The sequence below is a fragment of the Glycine max genome, chromosome 14 (assembly GCF_000004515.6).
Source record: "Glycine max cultivar Williams 82 chromosome 14, Glycine_max_v4.0, whole genome shotgun sequence".
NCBI lineage: Eukaryota > Viridiplantae > Streptophyta > Magnoliopsida > Fabales > Fabaceae > Glycine > Glycine max.
The window spans coordinates 43,367,417-43,378,369 of NC_038250.2; the positions used below are offsets into that span (position 1 = coordinate 43,367,417).

Here is a 10,953-nt window from a genome sequence, read left to right on the forward strand (position 1 = left end):
GGAGGTTAAAAAATTAGTATATTAAATTATAAGAATTTGGTATAATTAGTTATTGAAGTAGCTCAAAAAAGTAAAAATGAAAAAAATAAAATAAAATTATAATTTATTTAAAAAGGATAATAAAAAATTGAATAAATGTATTAAAAATAAAAATGAAAGAAAATATAAAAAATTAGAAACTAAAAGCTAACGTCTTAAGAGATGTTACTTCAAATAACATTTCAAAAAACTCTAAAAACTATTAAGAAGTTACTAAAAATATTTATTTATTGAATGATCAAACAAGTTTTTCAATTAATAAAAAAATAAAAAATAAACTGAAAGTCTAACAACTTAACAACATAGCCATAATCAAGAATCAAACCCAATTTATAATTGAAATAAAAAAGAAAACTTAACCCCAACTCCTACACTAATTACATTTAATTTAATTTACTTCAGCACCCTTTGTGCTTTTGATATAAAAAAAAAATTCAAAAACAAATCTTCGATACTTTCTATAATTTTAATTATTGTTTTCCTTCAACAAGAACAAGATCGAATTCTAACTATATATACGTATAAAAAAAACTGTTTCATTATAAAAGACTCTTGATGATTTCTCTGCCTAAAAAACTGGTTAAAGAATATCCCCCCACACAATTAAAAAAATTAAATGAAATAATATCTGAACGCCATTCTTGATGCAGTCCATTTCTGATGAAAAGTTACAAGTTTTAGGTATGGAAAGGTGAGGCGCCAACCCATTGAAGCATTTTCTTTGGCATTGTATAGTCACCAAAGCGAACTGCTTGCTCGTTATGGCAACATCTGTCCCATTAGGAGAATTGGCTGGATTCACGGTAGCCGAAAGGCAACATAATATCCATCTTTTAATTTATCTAATAATCACTTTCTCGTTTTTACCACCTTTCTTTTTAACGTACTTTGCATTGAAGGGCTATATGCCAGCAATAGCCAATCACCCTTTTATCAAACTCAAAACAACTAGTATTTGCTCCCTCAAACCGCAGCAACTATTCATAATTGTACATAATCCAAATAATATTCAATGCTAGCCCGTAACAACAACTCACCATCTATTGACACGGTGCAAAGTTGATTAAAATTATAAAGTATAAAATTTATAAATGTAATAGTATTTTTTTTTGATTCAGATAAATGTAATTATATATTCTCACCATGGTTTTTTTTTATAAAAGTTATTTATTGATTCGTTCATTATTGATCTAAAGAGAATGTTGACAAATTTACTACTTATACATAACAACTATATTCCTGTTTAATAAGTGGATTCTAAACCGTGCTTTGTATATGAAGCTGTATAGATATTCATTAAGACAAATTTTGTTCTTCATGATAATTCTGTTTGATTTAAGTAAGATTATTTTTGGTGAACAATACAACATTAGATCATAGGTATTTTTTTTTTATTGAAAATAAATCATACTTGAGCTGGATATTGGATATGACTATTATAGATAAAAAAATTTCTTCCAAATATTTAATATAACTACATAATAGTTAAGCTAAAACAATTTCATCGATCAGCTCTAAGTATATATGTCATGAACGCATGTTTATATATCATGAAGGCATAAGTATGCTCACTCTTCATGTGGGGACCGTTGGATCGATGTCCTTCTTCATAGAGCAGACAGGTCTACGGAGATCCATTATTGAGTATCTCTGTGGCAATGGCAAATAATGCATTACAGAGAACCATATGCCTTGTAGCTTATAGCTAACTTAATTATTAAAGCTCACAACAGTACTTGACTAATAATTAAACTAAAACTAAAGTAGTTGATGAGGTCGCATGAGTATATTATATGATGGGAAATGTGAGGGGTTTAGAAAATTGGCCACTAGATGAGTTTTGATAATTTATAAATATATACAAATGTAGTTTTTGGGTTATAATACAGAATGCGAGAATGTATTTTAATTGACAATAATACTCTGAAAGGTCCTTTTCTTTTCCCCTTTTTTATTTCTCAGGTGTGGTCTATTGGGAGCAAAAAGTTTACAACTGAAAGGCACTCAGATATTCTGAATTGCCTCGATTATCACCCATAATAGGGAAAGAGCATGTAACGAGGTATGTATATATATATATATATATATATATATATATATATATTCGCTCTCACAGAAATGATTGAAACATTCTTGAGTGCAAGCTGTTCTATTTTGGCATAATAACAGTTACAAGGGGTTCGGTTAAATGTGTTAAGGAATGCCCATTTCCTAGCAATAATTGGAGCTTCTAAGCTTTGGCATATTTTAATTTAAGGCACCAATGATGAAACTGAATCTAGTGGCTACATTTCTTTACACGTATGAAAATGAAGAGCAAGGTTCCAAGGCTTGGAAACATGTTTGGTGTCCCCATCATGAATCCCCCCTCCCTCGTGTCTTCTTCAAATCAAGCCACTTTGAGTGGATTCCAACTCCTCCTCAACCATTTATAAGATTCACCAATTAGTGGAGTTCCCTTTCACGCACCTAACCCCTTTGAAAACAAGCCATTAAACTAGAAAAATCAAATCTATCACACATTGTTTAAAATATTACTGTTTTCAGATACCACTGATGATGATATTTAATCGAGGTTGGTTCTGTCAAATCAAATCAGGGTGTCCAATGGCTAACATAACATCTCTTTAGCAATTATAATTCTCGGTTTAGGCTAATTAAACAAGGATGGGGCTATCAATAGTTTAATTGTAGGGTATGTTAGGAATTAATTAGGATCACCAAGATCAACCCAAGTGTTTCTTTTAATTAGTTTTATTATCCCAGATCTTACTCCCGTTATCTTTATCTGAACAAGTCTTAAAATATATAGTGTGGATCATAATAATATATATATCTGACTCAGATTTAGAGTTCGTACGTAGCATCTTGTTAAGGCTTATTAAAATTAAGTAATTTAACCATTGTGCTTGTGTCTTTTTCCAACTGTCTGACAAAAGGGTGAATATAGATGCTCTGTATACAAGTTGGGAGGTACAGGACCAAGCAGGTTTATGCACTGTGAGATTGAGACTATAATTATTGTCACATATCTTCTTCAAAATGACTTGCCCTTTGTTTGGTAATGGCGTGACCAACTCACATTTCAGGCATGGAACCTTGACCATAAGGGAATAGGGTGGTGGGCAATAATGGAAGTGGTTTTCAGGGCTTAGTGATTCAATGGCGGGACTTGAATTTTTTTTTTTTGCATAGGATTACTTCTTTGAGAATGTTTGCTGTGTAACTTGTTTAGTAACGCAAAAATGTGCACAATTGGAGTAAGTAAAATGTGGCCAAATAGAAACATGAATAATTGCTAACCAAAGGTGGCCATCATCACGGTTTTCTGGCCAGCTTGTTATAGTATCTATGCTCCTACCTAAGATTTGATTTTTTTTATACCTTTTGAACAATTATTACAATTGCCTATTAAGAAGTAAGGCAAAGCATGATCCACATCGCTTTCTGTGTATACCAAACAACGTGGATTTTTAAGTCACTCTTGAATTTTGAGCCTATTCCCAATCCTAGCTATTTCCTACACATGACTCGTGTGAGTCATGATGATTATATATATATATATATATAGCTTGCATGCGAAACCAACCATACTATTGTTGTAACTAAGGTAATAGTATATTGTTCACACCAATTTTGTATTTATTTAAAAAAAAATACAAACTCAAAAAATACACAATGAATAAAATTAATGTTTCAGTCTCGTCTTCTCGTAACATCCTTCTCTCATAGGTTCTTTTTTATACTCGGTCTTTGCATTTTCTAGGAGGATGAAGTATCTGTAAAAAAGACAATTCAATACTTGTTTTTATCTCAAGAATAAATAGTATTTTTTATCTCAAAAATCTTATTTTTATTTATACAAATTTTGTTGGACCTTGAAACTTTGAACATTTTGGGGATGGTTACCATCTCAGTTAATCTGATTCTAAGTTTGATTGCATAGTTTAGTTTCCATTGCTTGCCCTTCTGTCTCAGCCGAATCCTTATTCTGTATAATTAAGATTTTCCACATCTCAATAATCACTCACATTTGTGTCAATGTGGAGTGTCTTCCTAAAAGGACAAAGCTTCCCAATTATTAAAACTTTCTTTTCAGGATAAATCCAAATGTCAATACATGCAATTTCAACACGCGTGTACTTCTCAACCAGTGAAGTTCTATTTCACCTGCATGACAATAGGTATCTTGACAACTGTATTGTTATATACAGCTGTCACTACTCTTGTGAAAGACTTATCTGGCTCGGATTGTGGAAATGAGGGTTGAGACACCATGTTCAAGATTTCACATGGTTTTCGTTTCATTAATTAATTTTTCTCTAGTGTTCACCTTCACTTAATTGGCTGCGGGACTAATAAATCTACAGTTCTTTAGTATAATATAACATATTGTAATATATAAAGGAACCCGAGAGCACCACTATCTATAAGTTTCTCGAGTTATAATATTTATGCCATATGTTGTATTGTTGTTGGTCACGAACCCTTATCAATGATCTTAAATCTATTAATTCCAAGATGGAGATCAGAATATAAAATTTGACAGAATAATCACTATAACCGTAATGTTGATCACATATATGTATAATGTATCTACATTTTTTTTTGTTTTGTTAACTAGATCAAGCATTCGAATATATAATTTAAATCCAAAAGTTATTACTCCTTTGCTGAGTGACGTGTTCAAAGTAGTAACATCAGTGCATTGCTTAAACAAATAATCAAAAGAGTTCGAGCATGTTTGCTTTAATTTAATTTAAGAAGTTATTGTTTTTAGAACTCTCTCAATAAAAGGGATAGTAATTTTTTTTTTAAAATAAATAAGATACGCGCGTGAACTTCTTTTATCTTCATTATTATTTTTTACAAAGTAACTTTACCGTACAACATTTCATACTCATTTCTTATTTATATTTCTAAAGTTGTAAATTATATATATATATATATATATATATATATATATATATATATATATATATATATATATATATAATTAGCTCAACATGCATGTAGTATACTACTTTTACATATTTATTTTCTTCATTCTCCTTCTGAATATTATGCACGTGACATCTTCTAACATCAAGTTAGGTCAGAGTTTTAATTGATGTAACATTGATAATTTGCCTTCATAGACCATAGTCAAAGGAAATCAATTTTGTTGTTTCAAGAAACGCCGTTTATGGTGAAATAGGTAATGCAAACAGGTTATAAATAAATTTATTTTGCATTTTTTTTTTATATAAATTTTGGTACAAAGTCGTTTGGCACTTGTGATTGTCTAAATCACCTTTTGGAGTTGAAGTTGGTGATTTTCATTTTCAATACCACATTTTCCACACGTACGACAAGTACAATTCAGAGCAAGAAGGTTGACGCGCCACTCGCAATTGCGGCATAAAACATCAGTTCTTTCTCTATTCGCATGCGCATGCGCACGTGTGATGGAATAGATTACAATTAAAAAAGAAATAGGGAGAGAACCTAGCTAGCTATTTGAACTTTGTTCCTCCCTAGAACTTTAAATTATGGAACACACTATTTCCTATTTCGAACAAGAAAGGGATATAATTGGAACCACCCCTTGACCAAATTATGGGCTGGTGCCAATTTCCCTGAACTCATCTAGAATCTAACTTCTGGTATTGGGAACTCGTTCTTTTCCACTCTACCATATGCCTCAAAAACTGCCCAACCTGTGAACAAAAAAAAAAAAAATGATTTTGTTCATATACATACACCTCGGATTCATCCTTAACATACATGAAAAAGATGTACATAATAATGTTTGAATTTAACAACGTTAGACATTTAATTAAAGATTACGAATTGTGTTGGACTTGGAAATATATTGATCTTACCTCTGTTGGATCTTGCAAAGTGTAGGAAGCATCGGTTTCTTTTGTAATTTTAGAAACAAGAATCCCAATCCCTTGGCCCCTCCTCCGCAAAACCTGATTATATTATATCCAATAAATCAATAAGTTAGTAACAATAATAATAAAAACAACAAATTAATAGTAATATACGTGGAATATACTAACACAATAATAATATTAGCAAGCTAGCAATCTTGGTGGTCCGCATTTGTTAATTACCTTAAAAGCATCTTCGTCAGTTCGATCATCACCAATAAAGATTGGAAATACATTATCAGAATTAGCATATCCTGTAAATACAAAAAATAAAACATTAAGTTAGGACATTTATGTAGCTCATGAGACACGTACCATTACCAACACCTTTATAATTATATTTTGAACAAAAGAAGGCTATTTATGCATGAACTCTTACCTAGTGACTCTAGCAAGAATTCAAGAGCCTTGCCCTTGTCCCATTTTATGGCTGGTCGAATCTCAAGCACTTTTCTCCCTTGAGTTAGCTTAAGTTTTGGGTACTCGTTGAGCACCAAACTCACTTGTTCACCCAATGATGCCCAGTTCTATAAGTAAAACACGAGTAAAATAATAAAATTAATTAGATATAATAAAACAATATTAGCCGTCAATTAATTAACGTGTCTCGTGCGTTTCCAAGTGGTGTGAGAACTATTAAATAAAATATTTAATTTGTTGAATGTTGGTACCTTTTCGTCAACACAGCGAAAGTGCACGGACAAGCAAAACTTGTTATTTTCTACCTTAGCCCCAGGGACAGACTTTGTTTTTTCCACCAAGATGTTGTACACCTGACCCCATAATAGAACAATGATAACGGCACAGTTAAAATCGTGCGTAAATATGTGTTGAGAAAATGATTAGCACAGAGAAGAATGACTTAATTAACGAACCTCATTGATCATGGGTAAGAATTCACTAGCGGGTTGGAAGAGCACTTGTTCGTTTCCCTGAAAGAAAACAAAACAAAAAAACCAAATTACGAATCTATGATTAAGAAGGAAGGACACCATGATGAAAATCTTGGTTTCATTAATTTGGTTATGGGAACTTTTTCTCACTTTCTTAGTACTTCGCTTATTTGTTGGTCCCTTGATGTCCATTCCATGGCTCCCAGCATAGTACAGTTCTGCCAATCTTACAAAGTTATACACCTACAAAAAAATTGAAGAAAATCCAAATTAGTTCTGACCCCAAAAAAAAAATTTCTTTTGGTTTTGATTTGAAGAAAAAAAAAATGTACCTTGTCTAGGCACCTTCCACTCACTATGGCGGTGGGGAAATGCCTTGCTAAGTCCTTCAATGTGGCCCTCATCTGATTTATTATCAACAGAAATTACAAAAAGGGAAAATTAATTTCATTTCACATATTCTTATTCTTATTATATATATGAATTGAAAAATTGGAGTGGAAAAACAAAAAAAACAAAGAGAGAACAAAAGGGTGAACCTTTTTACTCATGTATGCTTTATCTGGATCTGCAACAATTGGGGAGAGAGTTCCATCATAGTCAAGAAAAGTCACAATCTGCTTCCCTTTGGACTCACATACAATATGATCAAACATGCTCAGTGCCGAAGGGTGGTAAAGCTGCACACAACACCCAACAGAGGTCAAGTCACACATAACATAACAACAACACGGATGGTTTGGTTAAAGAAAAAGAAAGGGAAAGAAAGGTGGTAGTTTCGAGTATTCTTACTAATAAAATTAACATTTTAACCACTAATATTTATCGATAAAAAAACAAAAACATAACTAACAACACAAAAAAGAAAAGGGTTTCAATCACGACACCAAGTTGTTGTAATAATAAAACAAGGCTTTAGTGCTTACAGTCCAAGGACTTGTTGGGTCTTGGTTTTGGTTGTTTTGTGTGGATTTGGCAGATCGAGTGGGAGAAGAGGCTCTCATTGAATCAATCCATGTGTTAATAACTTTGTTCCCTCCTTTATTAACACTTCCATCTTCTAAAGTTTTCCTTAAGAGCTTCTTCTGGGGTGGGCCCAAAACCCCACCAAACAAGGCCATTAGTCCAGGCACCGCAGCTCTAGGTAGAGCACTTCTGTTTGAAATCGACATTGCCAACTCCATAAGCGTGTTATTCACATTACGGTTCGTCATTCTACACCAAGTATAGTAATAGTAACAATAGTTGAAACAATAATAATATTAATAATAATAATAACTCTTGCGAGAAAGAAAAAAAAATTGTTAAGAATGAGAAATGGGAAGAAGGGTCACGGGGTTATATAGAGAGAAGGCAGAGAAGAGAACAGAGAGGGATGGTTATGTGTGTGTATTTAGGTGGATGCTTCCTGTGTATGCTCAACGTGGAATTTATAGGGGAGAAAAAAGGGGTTTGAATAAGAGGAAAAAAAAAAGTAGAAAATAAAAAATGCACTCGTTTTCTACTCGTTGGTTGGTTCAAGTCACGTATAAGAAGGGAGGGGTGTGTGTGGTCAATTTATAAACTTCGGTTACATGGGTATAAACCGACGAAACTATCTCCTCTTTTTCCATGGCCCTTGTACTTTTCAGTAACTATACTAAATATGAAAGTTGGAGGGACCACATAGTAATCTCTCAGGAACCTCCTTTTTCAATTTGTTTTTGGAAGGAGATTTTTCACAGTAATGAGGAACTTTTACTGATAATGTTGTTTCATAACCATTTTGCCACTATCTTGCTTTATCATATTCTATTAAGTTAAATAGCGCCTTGCTTTTAGGATTATTATTATTTAAATAAAAGTAAAGAGCGGTGGTAAGGTTATATCACTTTCTAACCAACACTATATATCGAGTCTAGTGGAAGAGTTAGTTTATGATTACTTGATCATCATATAGTAATTTTTTTTAAAAATAATAGTAAATTAAGATTCAAATATTTGTTAAGGAAAGTGCCTATTTCTTTCTTCCCATTTCCTTATAGGGTTTTTATAATTAAGTTCTATTAAACACTAAACATATTGTTTTTCTTAAAGTATTATCAGACATTAAATTAAATAGGTAACACCTCTCTAAAATTTCAAATATTGGATTCTCTAACATTTGCGTGCTTCAAATATAATTTTCTTTTGAAAATTGATGTTTGTGAAAAATAAAATAAAAAATTAATCTCTTTATGCATTAATAAGGGAGTTTTCTTTATGAGGTGTTTGGTAGGAGAGAAAATTTTTCATACCTAGGAATGATGTTTTTTCATAAAATTTGTTTGATTAACCATTAAAAATCTTTAAATAAGTTTTCTATAAATCAAAGAATTACGTATATTTTTATTTATTTTAATTATTTATTATATTATATAACTTAGTAAAAAATAACATAATATTTTTATTATAATTAAAAAAAATTCAACTTGATTAAAAAATATTTTTAGAAAACATCTTTTTTCATAAATGTTATTTTAAAAAAAAAATATCAAACATATAAAAAGCTAAGGGGTGTTTGATAGACTTGATGTTTTTATTTTCCCAAGAATTTTAAAGTAGGAAACTATGATTCTCATGTTGGTATACAATTAAAAAAAAAGATTATCAAGAAATTATAATTCTCAAGAATCAATTTTAATTCACTTTCCCGCAAAAATATTCCCAACGAGAAGATAAGAATTCAACTTTCTTGAGTGAAAAAAATTTTAGTTGTATATTTTATATGAATCTTTAATTTTCAAGAAACATATTAAGACTAATTAAACATATTTTATACATTCATAAGAATCACATAAATCATGTTTTTCAGAAATAAAAAATATCTTCTCTCTTACTAAACGTCTCTTAAGTTTTTCAACTTCTGAAAACCAAAATCTTGTTTCATATCAAAAGAAATAACCATTGATTGAGAGTATCAACCGAAGGAGGAAAACAATTCCATGTAAATGGATAATACAGGAATTTATTCAGATTCTTTTAGATATTGGACGAGTAAAGCACTATTTTCCATTTTTATGGTTATTTTACAACTTGTTATTCTTAAATGTTATTTAAAGGGAATATAGTTCATTATAAGAAAACATCAAAGAGCTTCTTTCTTTGAATTTTTAATTCTCCATTACATAAAGGAACAATGCCATAATACCATGCTTAACACATATTTTAGGCATGCATTTGTTGCCTCATTTTTATTTCCCTTCCTCCCCTTCTCTCCCAAAATGACCTTTTTTAACCCTCTCACGAAAGGTGTTCAAACTTCCAAAATGTTCAATTGCAACCACTTATTCTTTTCCCACGTTTTTATTATTATTTTGAGTACTGACAGAATCAACAGTTTCAAATTTTCTTGGGTACCTTTTTATGTTGTAACATAATTCAGAACGTAGGTACTAAGAAACAGAATCATAGCATAAGTTAGCACTCGCCCCTTGTATAGTTTCACTAAATAAAAACAAGCTGCTCAAACCTAACTTGTATACACTATACAGTAAGCTTTAAAACCAGCGGCACAAAATAATTATTTTTTCCCTCTTTCTTTGTTTTCTTTCACTCATCCCTCTTCCCTCTTCCATCACAATTTTCATGCACGTTTTGTATAATTTTTATACGTTAATTCAAAATTTAGTATAGTTGGTTAATGCTCTTTACACAATTACATTTCATTTGTCAATCAAAAATTTAGTAGTGTTAATGGCTTTACAATAACTTTAAGAAGCGTGCCTAAAATATCTATATTAGGCGCCAAGAAGTACGTATTTAATGGAAATTAAAAAGCTATTCCATGGAGCTTTATGTGTGAATAAAACTTAAAAGTGTAACAAACAAAAAGATTTATCTTATGCGTGACTAATAATGACAAGTGGAAAGATAATTGTAAGACATGAAAATGAGTTGTGGTGTGTGAGTTTGATTTTCTACAATGTATTTCACCCCTTTTCGGTTATTTTACTTCATCGATCTCTAATTCTTCACTGTACTTATTTTACTATAAATATCTCCTTAGACAAAACAAAAAACCGTAAATAGTAACATTAAAGTACTTATTCTACTATATATATATATATATATATATATATATA

The 10,953-nt window shown here is 31.1% G+C and overlaps 1 protein-coding gene across 1 annotated transcript; it reads right to left on the reverse strand.

Annotated features, from left to right (window-relative positions):
* Nucleotides 1-5,198: 5,198 nt before the first annotated feature.
* Nucleotides 5,199-8,375, reverse strand: LOC100785139 (probable trehalose-phosphate phosphatase H). Its single transcript, XM_003544150.5, has 10 exons — nucleotides 7,777-8,375; nucleotides 7,390-7,530; nucleotides 7,183-7,254; nucleotides 7,001-7,093; nucleotides 6,833-6,889; nucleotides 6,629-6,730; nucleotides 6,337-6,484; nucleotides 6,141-6,211; nucleotides 5,904-5,996; nucleotides 5,199-5,738 (listed from the first exon to the last, which is right to left on the reverse strand). The coding sequence occupies exons 1-10, from the start codon at nucleotides 8,062-8,064 to the stop codon at nucleotides 5,664-5,666; spliced, it is 1,140 nt and encodes a 379-aa protein (XP_003544198.1). The 5' UTR covers nucleotides 8,065-8,375; the 3' UTR covers nucleotides 5,199-5,663.
* Nucleotides 8,376-10,953: the final 2,578 nt, after the last annotated feature.

Coding starts and splice junctions, on each gene's coding strand:
- LOC100785139 (XM_003544150.5), bottom strand. CDS start 8,064: ATGACGAACCGTAATGTGAATAACACGCTTATGGAGTTGGCAATGTCG. Junction 7,255..7,389: donor AAGCATACATGAGTAAAAAG/GTTCACCCTTTT, acceptor ATAATAAATCAG/ATGAGGGCCACATTGAAGGA. Junction 6,485..6,628: donor TTCGCTGTGTTGACGAAAAG/GTACCAACATTC, acceptor TTTTACTTATAG/AACTGGGCATCATTGGGTGA.